This window comes from Macrobrachium rosenbergii, chromosome 55 (assembly GCF_040412425.1).
Source record: "Macrobrachium rosenbergii isolate ZJJX-2024 chromosome 55, ASM4041242v1, whole genome shotgun sequence".
In the NCBI taxonomy this organism is placed as follows: domain Eukaryota; kingdom Metazoa; phylum Arthropoda; class Malacostraca; order Decapoda; family Palaemonidae; genus Macrobrachium; species Macrobrachium rosenbergii.
Genome location: NC_089795.1, coordinates 73,987,794 through 74,010,958, shown reverse-complemented (window position 1 = coordinate 74,010,958; position 23,165 = coordinate 73,987,794). Strand labels below are relative to the sequence as shown.

Here is a 23,165-nt window from a genome sequence, read left to right as displayed (position 1 = left end):
GCTCTGTTTGGACAGACAGGAGTCTTGCCCGAGTACTTTAGTTTAGTGCAAGTCAGGGGATAATGAATGCAGTGGCTGGACACTCTCTCTTCCCTTCTGCCTTTCTTGAGTGGCATCTAGGCGGAAGTATCAGCTAAGTTTGGCTAGACACAGGTGACTACACTTTGAGCATCCAATCGAACATAGTTGATATGCTCTCCCTTTTAATGAGTGGGGGAGCACGGATAGAACTAGATTCTGGACCCGTTAGTTGGTTTTAACCTGAATTAGCTGCCTCCTGACTTGAATTACCTTACACTGGGTTTCATGGTTCTCCAGCTTAATTTTTTCTTGAGTGAGTGCCCTCTCTCAACCTTACACTGGGTTTCATGGTTCTCCAGCTTAATTTTTTCTTGAGTGAGTGCCCTCTCTCAATCAGTCTCATTCAGGCCCAGGGCCTTACTGCTCAGTCATCCCACATGCCAGAGTAAGAGGTTATGGGAGTTATCGCACGCCTGCAATGGGAAGTGTGACAGTTCCAGCCAGGATTCAACTCTAGTCACTATATAAATGGTGATGCGTTGTATCTCCATAGAAACAAATACCAGAATTAATACACAAACCAGAGCCTTTTATTATAATCCCACCTCAACCACCCTGCTTTGTCCAAAGTAAGGTGAGTGATGGGCATCCCAAAAATCCACCAGTTAACCACCTTGTTACCAAGTTCAATGACCTTCCAGCTTGTGCTGATAATACTCCTGCATAAAAAGCTCAGGTATGTATATCTAGGAAAAATAAAAATTACTTTCAAAATTTATTTCTTAAAGGTAGCATTTTTGTATGCAATAGCATTTGTTTAATTTTTTGTATGACTTGAGAAAGTGCAGATTTTAGGTTAAGTCTAGTGTTGAGGTAGTTTATTATTACAATTATGTGAATGCCTGTGATGTATGTGTATAATTAATATATAAATATATATTTATATTCATGAATAAAAGGGAACCGTTATAAAATGTTTTATCTCTTGCCATAGGTAACCCCTGAAGTTTAAACTTTACCACCACAACAGCACACTTATTCCTTCACATAAAACAATCACATTGTGAAGTCTCACTCAAATTTCTTTGTTGTGAATCAGTGATGCAATTTATAGTGAATATATTTAAAAGATCTTAATATGCTGCACAGATGTATCACTGGAATCTTTGAAGTTAAATCTCAATCAGTATGACTCACTAATGCATAAAGTGAATCTTAGGCTTTAGTATTCAACTGCTGTATAAAGTCACATTCTGTCTAATATTAATATGTGCAAGAGGAAAAAATACTACACAGTAAATAAAAGTGTAAAATTTACCAACCGTGACAATGGGTTAGAAACATTCGCTGACGTTATGTATGGCATGTCCCTGTCAACTCTTGGAGAAAGGGAAGTATCCACAGCATTGTCATCTAAGCTGTCATTACCTTCACTTTGCTGACTGTAAAGAGGAAGAACATAAATAAGCTCTGGGACTCACTAGAATATAGTTTATTAGGTAAGATATTAAGCTACAGTATCATTACTTTTCTGACTTGAAGAAATTGGCTACAACTAATATTTTAACAAAAATGTAACACTGATATAAAGCTCTTCTCAATAAAAAACATTCATAAAAGTTAATTATTATTAGCTCAAAAAACAAAGTTCACCATCCATTAAATTTTTATTTTCTGCAAAAGCTAAAGCTTTTTATAGGAAAATGCATCTAATAATTCTTTAAACAGTTACTGTCTACATAAATGATGGTGTTATCAGTTGAAACAAAAGTTTTTCAGTGTGAAAAATAAGTTCTGAAAAATTGGGTGCATTCACCAGATAATCATAATTGGATAAATCGTATTGATGTCAGTTTATAAAAAAAAAATAGTCCATTATGTTTTTTAAGAGGTTGTAGTCATTAACTACTTATAATAGCTGATATGAATTCTCATAGTTAAAACATTATTTAGAGTATCTGGTCCTTCAAAATATAATGCCTGATGGATGGGTACAAATTTACAGAAACAGACAAGGGCATAGCCTAGTCAAAATTCTACAAGAAAGCCAGGTCATTGTTAAGGGCACATGGAACTGGAAAGGGTGAGAAAAAAAAAAAAAAGACAGCTCCAGAAAGATTAATAGCCACAGATTAAGAGCAAGACCTGGGGTAAGAAATTTTTATAGAATTCGATTCTGGTCAACAATTTTAAGATATACTCGTAAGTCAGCTGCTGAAGACCAAACAAGGGAACAATATTCAAAGCATTGCAGAATAGGAAAAAGAATTTCCATAAGACAGATGGTCTCTGAATATCTTGATTTTCACAATGTACTGATTTTTTTCAGCAATTGAAGAGATGTTTTTTCTCAAAATGGCATTGCGATCAAGACTGACTTATTGAATTTTAAATGAGTTGTAACTAGTTGAAGAACACCATCAATGAAAAGACCTGGTTTGGCAGGGGTCCAATGTTCTAGACCTAGAAACTTTATGCCCCATAACTTACACTATGCACTGCATTTAACTTGAGATTTGGCAACAACAGGGGATGGGACTGATGCAGAGAATAGCATCATCTGCCAATGAAAAAGCTTGTTATCAAGGCCAAATCATATATATTATGCAGATTACATCAGACCACAAGATGCAGGAATAATTTACAAATTCTTGAGGGTACTGTGCAAGTATACTCCACAGGACAAATGCCTTGCTAGTCTGTAAGGATGCCAGAACTCTTTTGTCCTTACAAGAATATTGGGTGGGTACAGTATTTAAGGGTATGAGCAAGAGGATCAGGAGCATTAGCATCTGTGAAAGAAGAGTTGATTGAATAATGGGAAGCAAAGTTTGGGAAACTTACAGTTGAACTAATTTCAAAGAAATGAGCAGAGTACAATTTTTTTTTTTTTATCAGGTTTGCTACCATGAAACTGCTAAAAGAGTAATACTGTAGATACCATCACTTGTTTTGGATATGAATTACCCCATCTTAGATGGAATAACAACAGCACTTAGGAGAAAGTTTAAGAAATATGTAAAATAATTATTTGTGTTTGTGTAGGAGAATACAATAGCCAATAAACAATTAAAAAAGGCCCTTTTGAAAACCAGTTACACCTCTTCACTTCTCAATGAGCTTAAGTTCACTTACACTAAAACAATGCATATGAACTTATATGAAATTTAAAAAGGTATTATTTACAGTGCACTTCTGCACATATAACATTGCTTAACGAAAGACAAAAACAAGGACAAGTGAGCAATATAAAATTTTAAAAAGTATTCTTTTCAGTGCACTTCTGTGCAAATAACATTACTTAACAAAAGACAAAAACAAGGACAAGTGAGCAAGACAACTACTGCAGTATACATAAATGAAGCACTGCCTAAATATAAAAATAAATGTCTCCAAGAGGGATACATTAAGACTGAAATATTTCAATTCAGGGTTACCTTATTTTCTAAATCAAGTGTATAAAATACAACAAACTCCCACCTGTAATATGTTGAAACTCCATTGCAAAAGTCTTTAACAATGTTATTTATTATTATTATTATTATTATTATTATTTAGGCTGTTTAACGAAGGTGGGATAGAAGAAATTTTGTTACTCAATGAGTGATGTACAAAGTCGCTTAAATGGTAGGAAAATTGGAATAATTATTGTGTACTGTATACAGTACTGCTGAAATAAGGTTTGTCCTTTCATCCCTCTAGTACCTGTAGCATATCTTTGTTTTTAGCCTGTACCTGTACTATTACTGTAATTGGAATTAAATCAACAACAAAGAAACTATTATTACTAAAAGAAAGACATCCTTCCTAGCCAGTCACTCATAACTCCGTAAATTTTTCTCTTGCTCTTTACCTAACATGGCCATTTTAGGAGGGCTTAAAAGACCAGAATGTATAAATCTATAAACTACAATATCCCATGCATTGTAGCATGAGAAATACTTCTCTTAAGTGGAATAATTAAGTTTGCCACTACAAGTACTGTAAAGATAAGTCTATACAAAATATTTTTCCCTCTTGGAAGATTGAAATAAGTTAACCTCTCTATATGCATTTATGACAGGGCCCATGATATGTGAAAGCAACTACATAAATATATTGCTCTAGGAGGTATACCATATACTGTACATACTGTACTAAGCTTTCAAGTGGATATGCAAATACAGCATGTGCAAAGCTGTGCTACATTTTACTCATAAAACTCATTCCTTGAATAGTACAAAGGAATATTTGCTCTATTCTAATCTACATAACTGCAATACAGAAATTAAACAGAAAAAACAACAAAGGATAAAAACAAGAAGACAAACAAAAAGCGGTGCAAAACTCACTGAAACTGTTGATACCTAAGTGAATCCTCATCTTTGTACCAGTCATTATCAAAGCCAGACATCCAGATAGGATTACTACCCTCAACGCTGTGGATGTTTGTGTTTGGGACTGTTGATGATCTGTTCAGACCATTGTCATGAGAACCTGAAAAAATTGAGTTTAATTATAAAAAAATGAAAACTGACCAGAAACTTTTCACACCATACAGTACTTTGCTATATGTAATAACCACAGGAAAAGAAGAGTGTAAGATCCACATTTTATTTGTGATGCATATCTTTTTTTTTTTCTTAACATTATTCTCAAGCCTAAGAGCCCTAGCTGCAACCCCTTTCCTTTTTACTGTATCTCCGTTCACATTCTTTTTCTTCTATCTTATTTTCCACCCTCTCCTAACAATTGTTTCAACATTATTTTCAGCGATGAATGACCTCTTAGGTCCTAGCACTCTGGCCTAAATTTTATATTTCAATTCCAAGTCAAGCTTAAAAGAGACATTACAGTTTTTATAGTAAAGCGAATATACAATTGTTGTTGGCTTCTTCTTGTTGATTTTTATAGGTAAGAGAATATACAATCATTGTTGGCTGACAAAGCCGAGTAAAGATGACAATAAAAGAGAAAACTGATAAAATCTTTAAATTTTTTTACAATACCATATAAACTACTGTACAGTGGGTAAGACAAAAAGCTGAACAGTTTAGAGTAAAATGGAACTTTGAACATATTACATACAGTACACAGTAAAAACAGGATAAAATGAATTACCAAGGTTAAGATCTGATGTGCTAACAAAATATTTTTGTTGACTCGGAGATTCTCAAAACATCTATCTACTTCAATACCACAGGCTGTAGTGAAAATACTGCATTGAAATTATACAAAAACCTGTTTCATTTCAAAGACAATCAAGATATTCTTTATCATCTGTGTTTCAACAGCAAGAAGGTACATGTTACATCTGAAATTCACTATGCCTGATTTAAATTAAAAAGGCCTTAAAGTACAACCTGTCTTAAGTTCTGGACCACACATTTTCATGACAACTTTGTTGTCACCCTTATCTAATAATTATTTTAAATGTACGCAATGTCCTTGCACATTTTTAAATTATACCTTTCATTTGCAACTGTATTGCTCCTTTTTTTTTTCTTCACTCATTTTAAATTATACCTAGAATTTTGTGTTATACCTTAGAGTTGTGTTTTAATTGATTAGGCTTTAATGCAGAACTTGACTTTCATGTGGGGTATGACTCCCATACCAGTATTTTTGTTTTCTTAACAAAATAGTGCTGTGTTTGGGGAACAAATCCAGTGTGGTGTATTTTTACGGCTGTCTTAGCCAAATGATAGGCTGAACAATTTAGCCTGCCATTAGGGCCCTTCTCCAATACTGACAACCTTCATTCAGGTACTGTAATTCTAAAGAGATGCTTAAGAAACTAGGTAATATACAAGAAAAATGATTAGCCTTGATGTAACGGGCCTTTTCACTGCAACACTCGAGAATTGGCAATGTAAAGTTTCTAGTACTAAAAGAATAGTTTTTAAGAATTAATTGGTCTTTGTGACTGGCCCAGAGTTCTTATCTTTTAATCTTTTAATGATGAAGGTTTTAGAGAGTAGCCTTCAAACTTAGGTAACAAATATGCATAAACAAATATACTCAACAATTGTGATTTAATTGTGAAACTACTAATTTAACTACGATGTGTCGACAATGTAAATTATTTTTAAAGTGAACCAAAGTAATTTTGATAACCTTTTAATATATGATAACATTTTTTACCCTCCATCCAATTTACAGTAGAATATGTAGAAGATAATTAGATGTCCTCTTTAGGTGCCTTAGCGTATCACGATGCTGTTTTGCTTAGTTTCAAATTTACAGTTTATCAAAAAATAGACAGAAGTTTACAATAATTTTTTTCTGGCAAAGTGAGGAATTAAATAAAAATATTCTGGTCAATTTTCTTCCAAGGTTGTTCAAAATATGCAATCCTGAGTATATTTATATAGAATATGAACAATGAAAGAAAACAAATTCTATATATTAAAACCAACTAAAAAGAGAATTTAGAAATTGCCTAACATTGGCAATTAACCCTTCAGTATTTTTGTACTGTATACACTTTTGTTATAGTAAGAAAATTCAACTCCCATAGTATTTATCAGTAGTTCACTGTACAGTATACTTTTAGTCATATTTAAAATGATAACTGAGCAAGTTCTTGATGCCTTCTTTTGCACATTTTTAAATATTCTTACAAATTATTCTGGCTTTGTTTTCCCATTTGAGTGACTTAGTGACTATGAAATTTCAATAAATATTATGCATGAAATTTCAATAAAATATTAAGCATTCTTGAATTTAATTATATGATACTTATTTTTTCTTCAGAACTATCATCTGGTATAATGTTTACATTACAAAGGCTTGATATGGAATTTTCATCTTTCTTAGAGTTTTCATTTTCATATTAGATGCATATATTTCAAGGTGCACCATCTTAAGTAGCATACAGTACGTAACTTGAAAATAAGTTTCATTTATAGAAAGTCATTATAACACATGACTATGGGGTACTGAACACTATCATCATCTCTTGAATACTATTTGTAAAGAATATTTGATGACTGAATTTATCTCTCAATAATTCCAGGCTGATCTTGTACATACGTATGTTTAAGTCACTGCTTGAAGTTCCACCTGTCACCAGTTCTGTTGGATAACTTTTTCAACACAATCCTGATCATATGGAGTACTGTTCCTACCTCTGTTTATCAATTCATTTATTCATATACATTACAGTACTACAGTAAATTATGATTTGGTATTCAATTGTGTGTCCGAGTAACACTGAAAAAATTGTATTTTTATCTGTTCCTGTACTAGCTGTGATGTACTTCTGTCAAAGAGCATTGCACATTAACATGAACAATTAAATACTACCCTGAAAGATAATTAATGTCATGGAAATACTGCAATATCCAGATGGTTACAAATGCAGTCCAGTGGAATCCAACATTTAGTGGGTATCACATTACTGGATTTTGAATATTATCAAGAAGAGCCCAAAACGATGAAAAAACTGTATTAAAAAAGTGTAATTTAATGTTAGCATAAAAATGATAAAATTATAAAGTGTAGCATACAGCAAGCCTAATGCATTCTGGTTCAACAATGTCTTGTACTGTACAACCATATGAATCCCCTGAGACCCAAGATGACCCATGATGCTAGCTGGGAGCCTACTCTTCATTTATATATCATGAAAGCAACATAATGTAGAGCTTAATTTCATTATTGATATACTGGATGTGGTTACCTTAAGTGCAATTAATTGTCTTCTGGAAAAGGTGTAATCAAGAGGGCTATTGTATTACCAAGCATGGGAAGAATGAGATGAAGAGGCTTGATTTGTCATTAAAACCATGAGAGTAAGTGGACTGTTATTGTGATAGGTGATCTTGCCAAATTGTGAGCTATAAAAAAAAAGGATAAAAATCAACTGCTATCCTATGCTAGAAAATTAGTGTGGATGTCAAAAAACTGGTATGGGCAGAAGTTTTAGGAAAAATAACTTTATATTCAACTAGGAAGCAAAAGGATGCAATGTACAAGTAGTTTGTGCTACAGTGGGAGGATTAATCAGGGGTCACACAAGATGACAGCAAAATGTTTTGTAGACAAGACGGAGATGAAAAATTTGTGTCAGAGATAGGTATCATGACTGCCAAAAAGAAACTCAAGGTAAGTAACACGGCTTTGTAACAAGGTAGTTTTCATCTAGATTTCCCTATTACTGTGACTTTTTTTTAGTGTTTTCTGCCAGAACACACACGAGGCCAGACCCCCCAAAACAATAAATTATAAATGTGTGCACACTTGGACTTAGACAGGTTGTGGATTAAGGACTTTCTGTACATTCTACTCACTATTTGCATAAATATGCACTCATATTAAATTTAAATACACTAATCATTATTTGAAAAAATATTAACTTACATTCTCCAAATGCAGTAGCAGTTGCAGCCTTCAGTTGCCTTGAGTATCGCGCCCTTTGAGAGAGGCAAAGTGCCACAGTGAGTACTAGTAGTAGAGTGAGGAACACAATGACTCCAACTAGCCACAGGAAGAGGAGATTGTCTTCGGCTACTCCAGCAGTTACAAGTTCTGCACGCTGAGTGTCCAACACATTTAGTTCCTGAGATACCAGTAGGGAAGATGTTAGTAAAAAAGCTTGGTTAGTTGAGTCTAAGCCTTAAAATCAATTTTGCCCCTATACTGCTATCTGGCTTTATCATAAGTTTGCTAACTACAGAGAAGTGCTTTAAAAGAAAAAAAAAGCAAGACTTTAATCAGATACATGGATGCTCATACTAGTTATGAAGTCAGCAATAAAGCACTGTCCTCTAAAATCAAAGGATATCAGATCTTGGAACAAATGGATTTGAAAGTCATAAAATACAAGCATGACTTTGCTAAATTATTTTCACTGTCAGTTAGGGCTAAAAACAAAAATTATTAATATAAAAAGGAACTGAAAGTAAAACATATACAATGAAATACTAGTTCGTTTGTCTTAATAGATTTCAATACTGCATACAGAGGACAGTTCTGAGTCACAGTGCACCATGAAAGGCTCTCATAAAATGTAAGCTGAACATATCCACAGGAATAGTCACCAAAGGTGCAAACTACAGTATTTACAGAAAGCTGATATCTATTTACTCTGATAGCTTTATTATATCATTACATGAAACCATTCTCTTTTCAAGAATGTTTCAAGAGCGAAATGCAATGATTTTACCATTTTTTTATGTAAGGAAGTTTACATTCTACTTCATGCAGTGAAAATGTTCATTATAAATTTTTTCTATTTTTGTTATGTACTAAAATGCCAGATAATATCCTGACTTGCAAAATAACAAAAATTGAGCAAGTAGAGGCAATACAATTAGCAGTCTATGAATTTTCATAATTTAAATTTTACATAATGGAAACTAACAAGGTACAAAAAACAATTGTATGCTTGAGTCAAAACACTACACTAATTCATACAGTTACAAGCTATGATCCTTGGTAAGTTAACAAATATGTCATGATCCTTGGTAAGTTAGCTAAGTTAACAAATATGTCAAAATATGTTGTAAAGCTCAAATGCATGAAAAAATAATTTTTGACAATGCATAACATGTACATACTGCAAAAACTGAACATTTTCAGAAGTATGAAGAGCTTCCTGTTTAGAGCTTAGGAGTTATTCCTAGTAAGCAACCTCCACCACAGATATTACTACAATAATGCACTACATACTGTACCGCAATAATCATTATAGTATCATATTAAAAAAGACAGCAATAAGTATAATAAACAAATAAAATTGTATATAAACAGTTTATATATTCCAAGATATAAAGGAGTAACATAAACAAAATCTCATAACCAAGACATCACTCAAGCTCAATCTTACCTTGAACAGATGATCCAGGTACTCCACATTTTTATCTATCATTGCTAAAACTTCTTTAACTTCTAACACAGAGTTATCGTCTCGGTTGACTAGATGAAGGTAGAGGTCAGTTTTGGTTTTGTCAACAGTCCCATCATGATTTTCATGTACTCGAAAATCATCCACATTTACAATGGCTCCTGTTACATTTCCTAAGTAATCACGGAAGTATTCCACTTGTTCACGAACCTGAAAATAATATAGAAACCATAAAGCACATAATTAAAAGCCCAGAAGAATTTGTTTAAAATGCTTTAATAGCATATCAGTAAGGGAATGAAATATTCATTACCAAGAAATTTTGTTGTTTTATAAAATTCTGTTTAGCACTCATGATGGGGTGACCTAGCTATAATTAAAATATTAACCAGATGGCCATAAGGGAAATAGTATGTTGCAAATATTTTTGAAATAGATATTTGTACATCTGCTGTGAACAAGCACAAAAGCAGTCATTGTTAAGACAATATAGCTAAATTCTTTAAAAAATCATTTGTTTCTTAAAATGATAGTAAGTGATCACTAGAAGACAACCTGCTGTCACCTTCAGAAGTTGCAGGAACAGCAATATGAAGGCATTCTTTGAAAACGATGTATAGCAGCTCTGAGCATGGCTCAGCATGAACTCCATTTAAACAATCGTGTATACCAATAATCACGTGAAAAAGACTCTCCTTAGCTCAGGTGAAGAAACATCATCTTTGGGCAGCAAAAGGGAGAAGGAACCTCGGTAATCTAGTGCTACATGATATACATTACCATAGCTTGCTTCTTCCCGGAAAAGAGAAGATACTTCAACAACTCCGCATTAGTGAAGGAAGGCAAACTGACAGCAAGAGGGGATGTAGTGAGTGCTTTAACAGTACATACTGACAGTCAGGACTAAAGTACAGGTACTTATGTGGCTCAGCAAGGACCAATACCAGGAATGGCTTGGGCTAACACTTTACCTGAGAAGTGCTCCTTAACAGCCAACATGGAAGCACTAGAAGTTATCTCACTTTCTAGGCAGCAGGAATCAAGGCATTAGAGGGAAATGAGAAAATATTAAAGTCTTCCTCCAGTAATGCTTCCTCTTATCATACTTAATCCACCAAATATCAGACTAATACCTACAAACGTCATGAATGAGATCAGTGAACACTCACTCAACAAATATAATAAAAACCATGTGGGTCCCTATTTAAACCAGCCATACAGGTCAAACTCAGCTTACCAGGTAGTCCTTAAGACAGGCAGTCCCCAGTTTACAGCAGGGGTTCCAATCCCAGTAGTGCGCTGTAACCCGAAAAACCCAGTACAGTAAACCGGAACATCATAATGATAATGGCATAATAATGGAAAAAAATGGTGCTTACGGTGCCTTAAGCACTGTAAAACTGGGTTATGGCGCTGTAAAACCGGGTACAGTGCTGTAAAATCAGGTTAACAGTGCCATGAGCCAAGCGCCGTAACATTGGAATGCCGTAACCTGGGGACTGCCCTACAGAACTTAAATCAATGTAAAATACATCGCAAAAAATAAAGATTAATGCTAGTAATAACAGTACAGTGCACACAACCAAAATACTTCATGCAAATTAATAAAAAAATAATATACAGTAATGTACTGGTAAAAAATTATAGTTTGTGCAACAATGCAAAAGAGCAACATAATAAGAATTCATGTACTGTACAGTACTATCACTAAGCTAAAAAACAGAAGAGAGAAGCAAGGAAAAAGCTAGCTTACACCCCAGAAAAAAGAGAAGCAAGGGAAGAACTAGCTTGCATCTCTTAAAAATGTCTAAATAAATTAACCTATAACAACAAAGCCTAACATTAGCGAAAACTAATTACGTAAGTGCTAATACTAGCAACAAACAAGCTAACCATCCTAAGCAATTCCCCAGAAAAAGAGTCAAAAGTGGCTACTAACACCACTCAAAGCCAAGAAAAAGTGATCAACTAACAGTAACTTTAGCTAAGATCATTACAAGTTCTTCTTGGGTGATAAAGAAAACATGCAATTGCAAATTCCTTTGTGCTACCACCCAGATATGAGGCACTAGCAAATATGGCTTATCAAAGAAGTACACTATAAGTACGGGAATAAAATCAATAATAGACGTAAAAAGCAGTGAATTGAATGGAGAAGAGAAATAGATAAGATGAAAAAAATGAGAAAGTATGCAATTTCAAGGTATTACTGTAGCAGCAAAGTTCTGTACGTCTGGGGAATGATGTGCTCTTGTAAAGGTATGCAAACACAAAATACATACTGATGTAAAGGAACCCATGGCTCTAAAACACATACTGTACAAACAAGGAATGGGCATCTTTACAGAAGGGCTTTAAGTGTAACACATGTCATATTTACAGTAATATTTTCACTTACTATTATTTAATTTTACTCCTTAGTGTACTTTGTTCAAAAGTGGTACGCAAGTGGTAGGTATACTATTTGGATCTGCAATCCAAAAAGACTAAACAATGATACTCCACTGCAATAATCATAGTTACGCTATAACTCTGTCATTGACATTTTCCCCTACAAACAACAGGATATAGTTCTGTTTACACATCACAGGGCAATAATGAAATAATCTTATCAACTGGTCACTGGGATATAGTGAATTTTTAAAAAGTAACAACCATCTCTTCCATATAGCCCTGTTTGGTGGTCTGGTTAAATTAGCTTTTATAGCTAACTAACATAATCCTACTACTACGTAGACAGAAAAGCCAAACCAAATACAAACTCCCAGGCAAGAGGTAACGATATAATGCAGGACTTGCCTCGTCAGGTGATTGTCGTAGGATGAACCGAACACGCTGATCTTCCCGTAAGAGGTATATGAATACTCGAGCTCTGTCACTTTGTCCACTAGTATCATTCACATACACCTGAAAAAAATACATATCAATACATATGCTGCTTAAAGAATAAGCACATCTTTTTTATGAAAGATGAAAGTGTAATTTAAATACAGGTACAGTACTGTACTGTATATTATATGGAAATATATGATGAAACTGAATGTAATAAAAAAAATGGGATTTGAATACATTGTAACTTTAAATTGGGATTGAGCACACCAAAAACTGGCCTGGGGCTGTCACCTGTTACAAAAATACATCTGAGGACTGATGAGTTACAGCATGAACTTAAGGCAAGTCAGAGTACTGTACAGTGCTCCTGCTTACTACCTCTGTATACAACATGGGAAAAAGCTTGTATAATTTCTTTTCATGTGTAGTCTAGTGGATTTTCAATAACCTGCATTAATCATTCCTGTAACTGTCGCCAAGGATTGTCAAAAGAGAGTCCTAAAAGACCCTTCTCTCCAAAATAGGTCTAGCACTCTGTATCTCTTTCACAGTTATTTTATAATAACATATCTTTAAATATAATTTCATTTTAAGTTTCTGAGTGTTGTACACGCCTCAGTATGTGCACACAACATTCTTAGCTTACCATTTGCAACAAAAATATCAAGAAGCTCTCCTATGTAGAGGTTTACGGTAAAAAGTCTGCAAATACAATTAATATTTATAATACAAGTACTATATAAGGGTTTTGAGTCAAATTATGGCTTCCTTAAACCCACAGCTAAATATTAATACAGATATGTTATAGCTTTGCAAGGTCACACTATGCCTGACTGCCAGGAATTACTAAGGAAATTAATTATGATAAGTTAAAAAGATCTTTACCCTTTTGAGTAATTTCTTAATCCCCAGCCAACACCAAATTTAATCAAATGTATGGTGGAATGATGGTCATTTTGGCCTTTTTTTTTCCAAAGGGGATCTAGGGGCAAGTGAATAATGCGTTAGGTATTTTCCAATGAAAATCTGAAGGCTAACATCATTTTTTTAAATCTGTTGTCATTGTTTTGAAGGCAGTGTCTATATGGTGTGTTCTGGAAAAGCCATTACAACTGGGATAGATGCTCTTAGTGCATGTGTTATTCTAGAGCACAGTATTTTTTTTTTTGGTTACAAATTACCTGCCAGTTGCACCTAATTAAAATTTCATAAAATTCTTATGCAAAGGTACTCAATATTTTAAGAAATTCTTGGGTTATAGTACCCACATGATTTCTGACTCCTCCAAGTTTTCATGACGCTTTCTTCCATTTATGAATGCCTCTTCTCCATAAAACAATCCTTAGCTGAGAGCAAATTACCAGTACAGTATTGGGAATGAAACAAAATGAAAGATGTGCTCTCTAGTTAGGAGCCCAATTGCCAGTTAGAACCCAGTGTATAAGGTTGACCTGAGATGAACTTCTGTATGTACCTTTTTTTTTATATAATTTATGAAGCTATAGGTCAGGTTAGGTTGAGGGGTTTGCCCCCAGCCAGATAACTGCCTGGTACCCTAAGGTTAGGTCAGGAAGTGTCCCTGTACATTACAGTACTTTAAAATTTTTTATAGTACAGTACAGTACTTTAATCCAGGTAAAGATCTACCCTAGGTTAGGTTGGGTTAGAAAACATCCCCGTAACTATTCTAGCTATATTTTCATGCTTTATTATTTTAGTGGAATTTTTTACTGTTATTTTGTATAAACTATGCATTTTTTCAACTGACGATCTTGTGACTCATGCATTTCATACCTTTCTAAAAACCTTAGATGCACAATAATACAGTAATTGTCAATAAAATGCAAACTTGACAAGCATGATAATTTACTCATTTACAGAGTGGAAGGTCCTTTTACTACAAAAACACATGTATTTACCAACAAGTAAGGCATGCTGTCATATACAGGTTACACCAAATGTGGGGAGCGGGTTTCAGAAAAAAGCATGACAAAGTAGGTTATTTTAAAGATTTTTAAAAATTATTTTTTAAAATATTACTGTAAAACTTGTATCTTTAAGAATATTCTGAATTGTAGAAATGGGTTTTCCCTAAGCAACTAACATAAGGCTAGCCTACCATCTCTTGTCTCTTCTCTCTTTATCACAGTAAAGTTATCTTACCTCATTATCATAATTTTTGTGGTATGACACATGAAAAATTTATCAGTATAATGCCAACAAAGTCATACAAATGTCTGTTTGGTTAAAATAAAAAATGTATCTCTCTCTAGTACATAATGATTGATGAACATGCGATTGCAAGCGAATCAAACTGCTGATGGTGGTTGTCTGCTTATTATACAACACTGTACATAACCATTACGCTTAGATATGTGTGTAAAGAAAAGGCAGCTATTGTGCCCTGTTATTCACAACTGCAAAGTACAACAGTTATTAATAATGAGAACTGACAAAACGTTTTCTTTCCATGACAGAACTTTTCGTATTTTATCTTATTTTGTATTTTACTAAATTTAATTATCTTTGTAATTAGAGACAGAATGCTCCGAATCAAAAAGTAATGTTTTGTTACATGGTTCTTATATCTGTAGTTTAACTTTATCAGAGAGCACAGCAGTTAGTATTTCTGCCTAAAGATGGGATTTGTTACTCATCAATGAAACTTGTTTCTTCACATTCCATAGGCTACAACTGTGCCCTTGCTTTTGTCTTAAAAGCTACACTGAATTTTATTAATACATTTAAAAAGGTGCTTGATATGCCTGCAAATACTGTGTATAAAAAAAAAGAGAAAAATTTTAAGAGTTAAATCAACACTAGTACTGTACCTTAAAATCAAAGTAGCCCTTCATTCCTTTTTGAGGATCAAAATTCAATTTTACGATACCAGTTACAGGATCCACAAGAAATGGAGACTTGCGAATATTGTCCAAATTTTCAGACAGAGTTTCTTGAACTTTCCCATCCATGTAATATCTCATGCGACCATTTTCTCCAATATCTGGATCAATTGCCTAAAATGAAATGTAAAATGATAAGTCACAGAATAAATCCTAACCACATTAGGTTTTGAAACATGGTACAGGAAAGTTACTTATAACTGCAAAACCAGTAAAAACTTGTTTTATAAAATAAATCTAACATCATTGTTACTAAACTATTTGCACATACTGTATAATGGCAGATATAATTTACTTTTGTCAGAAAAATTGGACCAAGAAGTAGATGAAGTTGACGAGAGACTGAAGGGAACATATTAAATGTAAAAGGCAGCAAGCAATGTAATGGGACAAAAGGTTATGACAAAGAACCTTTAGTTCCTTCTACAGTGTGTCACATAAGGCACAATGTAAACTGTTGGTAAACAGGAAAAAGGCAGTTTCTTCCTTATGTTGGATAAATGACAAACTAATTTTTCTCTATACTGGAGAGTGATTTTTCCTTCAAGATAAATGAAACCTATGGTAAGTCCACAGCCAAGAAAGGTTTTGGGGCTCCCCTAGAGCAAGAGGCCGTGACAGCACAAGGCTGCCTTAATCTAAATCAATATATCATGCAATTGCCCAATATTTATAACTTGATTTACCTCAAAGAAACTTAAGTTAACTTAAGCACAGCATTTACAAGGATATGCTTTTAAACAATAGTGCCTGAGGCTGTCCCACAAATAATGAGTAAATTGGCAAACATACTTAAACCCAGTCCATCCAATGCACTTCATATACAGTATTCAGTAAAATGACAATGTAAACTGAATGGACTACTAACCAGTCAGAAAATAGATTCTGTATAATCATAGTTTTCCAAAACAATCCTCAAATTCATTACATTGAAAATAATGTAACTCAATAAAAAGATGCATGAGCCAAATTTTTATTTCTCATATAACAAAACTATTAACCAAGCTGATGCTCTTTTTAGAGGTAAAATTTAAATTCTCTCAAAATGCACAGCGCATACTGATGGATCCATAAACAAACATACATGTGGAAAATAATATGATTCAGAAACTTTCCTCTGATTAAATGCATTAGTTACTAAACAGTTGCCTAAGTGTTAATGGCTGTGGAAAAGTTTTAAACATAAAATATACTTGAATTTCTCATTTTCAATCACTGAATTTTTCTATGATTCTAAAACCAAAGTCTGACTTGTAGTTATTCCTCAGAAAAACTTCTCTTGTAAACTTTGGGGCATTGTCGTTGATATCATTGACAAACACGTGAACTTTGAGGAGTGTGTCATCTCTTGAGTCAAAAAAGGAAACTGGCTCTGGAGTAGCAAGGCAATCTTCAGTTGCTTTAACTATTAGAATATAATGATCCTCTGATTCTCGGTCTAGTTCCTTGTTTGTCTGTTGGAAAGAAATTAGGAATTATTTCTCATACCTCTCTGCTTGAAAGTAAAAATATTATCGTATGTATAACACTAGTTTTACAACACTGAGGCATTGGGTCAAATCCAGAGTTATAGCAGAAGTTTTGAAGACACCACCAATGCACATATTGTAATCCTTATGAAGACTACATTACTAGGAGAGCTGTTAATCAGCTCAGTGGTCTGGTAAAACTAAGGTATACTTAACTTACAGTACTGTATTTGTGAAAACATATTGTTGCACAAAAGACACAATCATGAATTTTTCAATAAAAACATAAACAAATAAATAAAAGGTTCTTCCATGAATGCTTGTCATGTACACACTTTCCTGCCTCTTGACATAAAATGCAGTCCACTTTTAAATTATCTGCATGATAGGGGTGCCATTGTTAAAGTTCTTATTTTGTACAGAAAGAGAAAGATGGGGATGTCTGCCAGAAGAAGAGAATAACAGGGGAATCACCCATTACTTTAATTTCTCTCTCAAATCCCTCATCATGATTATTTGAAATCAGTTGCATTCGGGGATAATTAAATCTTCCTGTTACATTGCCAGCTTTCAAGCTTACATCCACCAGTGGCTCTTACAGGACAAATATCAAAGCCATCAGACGCACAACCAGATCAAACTTAATCTTTCCTGCCGTTAATGTTAATAAGACTCTCTTCTGCTGTTGCTTTTTATGACTCTTATAACCTCTCTTCATTGAAGAACAGATCTATTGCTCCTTTCTTTTTTCTTTTCCTTATTTTCTTTAAGCCTGAGTTATGAAAAGGCACCGACTTCTGCACTTGAAAAAAGAATAGTTTTCTCAACACAGAACACAGGAGGATATTCATGATAGCCAAGAGGATGAGAAAAGATGGAAAAGAAGTGACAGGGGAAAATAATATATTAGATGAAAATGAAGAAAATAAAAGGTGAAGAGTAAAGAATGAAATAATGGAAGTTATATTTTGACAGCCTACTGAATAAAGAAACTAAAAGTTAAAAGCAGCTGGAGAACCAGTCAGTGATGAGCTGACCAAAACATATGAAAACTTTTGAGAAGGAAGATAAAAAACAGAAAAGGGGCATATGTCCATGACAATAATAATATACAAATGAAAAGGAGATGCTCTATATGAACATTCTGGAAATTAAGATTTTTTGAGCATGCTGTGAGAATATTAGAGAAGGCACTAGGAAAAAAGCTGATAAAAACATGATGAAAAATTGTCAGTTTGGCTTTTGTCAAAGAAATCAACAACAGAGGCAGTTTTAAAAATGTGGCAACCAAAGAAGTACCTTGTAAAGCAGCTTATACAACATACAGTAATTAATATTTGGGACACTGTACAAAAGGTTCACTGAGCTAATAATGTTAATGAACCATACAAAGACCTAGAGTGAATAGTGGCAGGTATATTGGAATTTGAGAAAATGGCTTGTGTTCATCAAGGATCAGAACAGTTCTTTGTTGCTTATCATAGTAGTACAAGAAACTACAAAATAATACAAAGAAGGCCTCTGAGAGTTGCTGCATGTAGGTAACTTATACTGTACTATCACCAGAATCTGTTGAAAAAGTTACAGAGGTGTAAAAATATATGAGTGGAATGGAGAAGAGAGGACTGAAAATTACTGTAAGCATATCAAACCTTAAGGTAACTAGAAAGCAAGCTAAGGGAAACGTATGTGGCTGTTATGAGAAAGGTGTGGGGTGATTTCCATACTGTGTATCCAGTGTACGGTAACAGGTGTTAATAAGATATCCTCAGGGTTTAAAATACATAAGGAGTGTTGAGACTGCACAATTCAGTTTATCCCCAAGATATAAGAATTCCACTCTCCTACCCGGCAAAGGAAAAACCTGGCATGAAAACATTATTGGCAAAAATGATAAATGTAATCTTAAATAAAACCTCCACAAAAGTTATCAACAGCATATACAGAAAGACCAAACAAAGTGATGACATAAATGAATGTCACAAAAGGCTACTCATAATGTAGGTTTTACCTGCCATTTTCTGAGTTCCATCCAACTGTGATTCAGAGTTTGATTTCTTCAACCAAATATGCATCAAAGAGTTTCTCAAGTACGGTATTAAGTTTGTTATTTAGATGAATGAGAATGAATAAACAGTTATCTTATATATAACAGCTCTGTTTGAGAATGATGAGTAATGTATGCAAGTACAGTAACATTATTCTCTAGGTACCCATTTGATGCCGCATACAAGCTATTATGACATCTTATAATCAATCAATCAGTCAATGACATCCTCTGATTATCACCCTTTCTAGACATAAGACATGAATAGTAAATACTCCCAAAAACATCACTCAGCATCAAAATCCATTATTTGAATGATAATGGAATAAAGAGCTAACAGAGATTTGCATTCTACATAAAAAACTTCAGTTAACAAAATTCACACTTACCATAAGCTCATGAGACATTCGGTCAAGCCTGAATGAGGAAAACTCATCTCCTCCAACAATGAAATAGCAAACATGAGCAGTCTTATCCTCATCAACATCATCGAGATCAATAGTGTCAATCAACTTGAATCTTTCACTGCCAGGTGACTTATGCTCTGATGGAAAAGAAGCTTATCAGTTCATAAAAATTATTACTGTTATCACCAAAAAAATAAATATCGTTATTGTTATATGAAACCCCAAAACTTACATACTGAACATTAAATATAAATAGAATGAAAGATGTGCTATATATCAAGTGAAAAGGATTCAGTTGTGTTTGTATGGAAAGTGATTGCAATCCACAGAAAAATTATTTTATCTTATGTTAATTGCTAAGGTTTTCAAATGTGCTGCAGGGCTATGATCTATAACTTACCCTTGTACTTTGTGTTGGTAAAACATTTTAGTGATATGTTTACAGAAAATATGTCAGTAATAGCATCCATTACCTAAAGCAAGACGGTAGCTACATTACTATGGGCAGTTCTGAGGTATTAGTTAATATAATTTTATTATTTAATAGTTTGCTATGCAAAAAATGAAAAGTATGGATTCCAATGGTCTCCTTTACCTATTCTTACCTGTGAAATTGACAGTAACTTGATCTCGGACAAACTGGGGCTCAAAATCATTGACATTTCTTACATAAATTGTAAGATCTAGATCACTTGATAATGGTGCTGGAACGCCCTGATCATATGCTTCTACTCGTATCTGTTAATGGGATTAGAATTTCTGTTAAAAACAAAATACTGTCATATAAATTACAGGTACTATTAAGTAAGCATCAAGTTTAGTTTCATTTTGTTATGTTCTTATATAAATTTCAAATAGAGCCCTTGTCATTATAACATTATTCAAGTTCTTACCTCATAAATTTTCTGCCTCTCTCTGTCCAGTGGTTTCTGAAGTAGTATTGCACCTGTTACTTCATCAATATTGAATGTCTGCCAATTTCCCAGAGCATCCTTTAAAATCCTATAACGAACAGCTCCATTGATGCCAATATCTTCATCTGTTGCTCTTACTTGAATCACTAAGCTTCCAACAGTAGCATTCTGTTATAGAAAATTTTTGAAACATCATGCTCAATAATCAAATGTAAGAACAGTTGACAAAAGAACCAAGGGAAAAGTACCCTTTTACATTAAGAATGAATTTGTTCTCCAAAACATTAATCAAGCAAAAAATGAAGCTTTAGTACCATAGCAAGAATTTTGATTTGGTCAATTTCTCCACACCTGTGGCCCCTTATAATTAACAGTGTCTGCTAAATAATTAGAATTTAATACAGATACAAAATAACATCTAGACTGTTAAGAATTTTAAACAGCACACACAAGGGGACTGGCGCTGAATAATCCTGACGGGTTCCGGCGCTTGGTCTTCAAGACCTAAATTTCATAATTAATCAACACACAAGGGGACAGGTCAGTCAGAAACTAGTTGAACACCTCCAAGCAATGTTTTAGTGACTGATTTACAACAGTAAAATTGTCAAGGTAGGGTCTCCTGTTGCACAAGATGTTTTTATGAATGATACAGAAATTACATTTTATTATGCATTTCTCACAATTAAAAATAGATGGCAATAATACTGTGCACTACAAAGGGGGGAAGGCGAAGAGTTACATACATACATATATATATATATATATATATATATATATATATATATATATATATATATATATATATATATATATATATATATATATATATATATATATATATATATATATATATATATATATATATATATATATATATATATATATATATTCCATTATTCTTGCACTCATGGCAATAAAACTAGTTTACCAATGTGCAGTGAATGGCAGTCCTTTTAAACAATATTTATTCTATTTATATCAGTGTGGTGTACAGTATATGATCAAAGTGTTCTGCTGTATTTAATCTACTAATTCTATCATTCTCTTTAGCTGCTATAGCTATAAGATGTTGGAGTAAAATAGAGGTGCTGGTGGCTGTTAATGAGTAAATCAGATAAATGAACAAGAACCATACTAAAAAATTAACAATAATGAAACTGGAAATTAAGATACTATATTGATAACCATACAACATGAACTTTCATCTTAGGCAAAAAGATTTAGATGAAATGAGGTAAGATTTAGTTTAAAGTGTAATCTTACTGCCATTTAAAAATATAAACAGTATTACATGATTTTTTATTAAACAGAAATAATGTAATTGCAATTCATGTATACTTCACATATGTCTTAACCCCTTTAGGATTCAGCCATTTACCAATCCTGTCTGCAATGCATTATCCTCACAATGAGTGCCTTTCTTGTGTTATTTCTAATGAAAGAACATTTATTTTGGGTGGGACTTCCCAAAATACAACATTGTATCATACAGAGGGTGCTGTATATAAAAGATATTTTTAATGAATATGTCATTTCTTCATTACATGATATAATTTTATGCCACTGGAGTCTCAAAAGTTAAAAAGTGGTTTATATAATTTTACATCATCAGAGTCTAAGCATAAAATCATCAATGGAAAATTTGTTTGTAAACAAATAATGAAAATCAAGATCCAATGTGAAATATGATAAAAAATTGACAAGTTTTGCACAGTGACAAAATTATTACTCTTCCTATTAAATTTGTGATACATACCTCTGGGACTCTTATGGTCAAATTTGCTGATGGTGACACAAATATAGGTGCATGGTCATTGAAATCTGACACACATATGCCAATCTCTGATAAAACAGAATTGGGCGGGAAGCCTCTGTCTTGAGCCTGAACAACTAAAGAGTAATTGCCATACTGACCAACAAGGGGCTTAGCAGCAAATATCTGGGCTGCTGTCTGGTCAACCATCCGGAGATCAAAGAGACCTGAAAGACAAGAGGGTTATAAGTAAAGTCTTAAAGAAAACTCAGCAACAACTGATAGGCATAAAATTATTTAAATTCACTGTCCCTAAGAGGATAATAAGCTTTAAGCCAATTCTTAAACCCATCACAGGAGTGATCATCATTCTGAGACATAACTCAAGCACAGCTAACAATGGTCAAAACAAACCCCATTTTCCTCAGTGGTGATCATTTAATATGTCAGCCTAAGGGAAGTTTCCTGATTAGTATGACATTCAAAACATGTTATAGGTAAGTACTTCTTTGTCCCTGAAGGGGGAGTTTTCAATATTCTTGTAGCTCATATTTTCAAAAAGCTAATTTATTGAAATTTCAAATTTTTATGATTTTGCTTTTAAAATCCTTGTGTTATGTATCCAATCACTATAGATATACAGTAGTTTAAATTAAATAAGGTGTTAGTGTACACATGAGGGGCTCTGAAGATTAGGCACAAGTGTGTCTCATGACAAGCTTAATCTCATCAATCCAAAAACTGTTCAACAACTTTTGTATTTTTTTATAAGAAGTCTTTCAATAGCTACTAACAAACTATCACATGTGAATGTGCTTACACAAAAGTCTACCATAATATGTCTGATTAGACAAATTAAATTATAGCAGCAGTCTTAGTTGGGCATTATTCCAGTATTAAGTCATATTGTGTTTTGTCTGTCTTGCATTGCTTGTATTTTGTGTTGGCTAATCAATCAAGAGTATTCTTTAGAATACTCTGACTGAT

At 33.5% G+C, this 23,165-nt stretch overlaps 1 protein-coding gene across 1 annotated transcript in view; it reads right to left on the bottom strand.

Moving 5' to 3' along the window:
- Cad88C (cadherin-88C) overlaps positions 1-23,165 on the bottom strand; it is a 283,326-nt gene that overhangs the window by 5,611 nt on the left and 254,550 nt on the right. Inside the window, 11 exon segments of the mRNA XM_067098927.1 lie at positions 1,344-1,463; positions 4,353-4,497; positions 8,365-8,563; positions 9,833-10,060; positions 12,650-12,757; positions 15,514-15,699; positions 16,779-17,039; positions 19,491-19,645; positions 20,114-20,246; positions 20,402-20,590; positions 22,182-22,405. Coding sequence (XP_066955028.1) covers positions 1,344-1,463; positions 4,353-4,497; positions 8,365-8,563; positions 9,833-10,060; positions 12,650-12,757; positions 15,514-15,699; positions 16,779-17,039; positions 19,491-19,645; positions 20,114-20,246; positions 20,402-20,590; positions 22,182-22,405 — 1,948 coding nt within the window.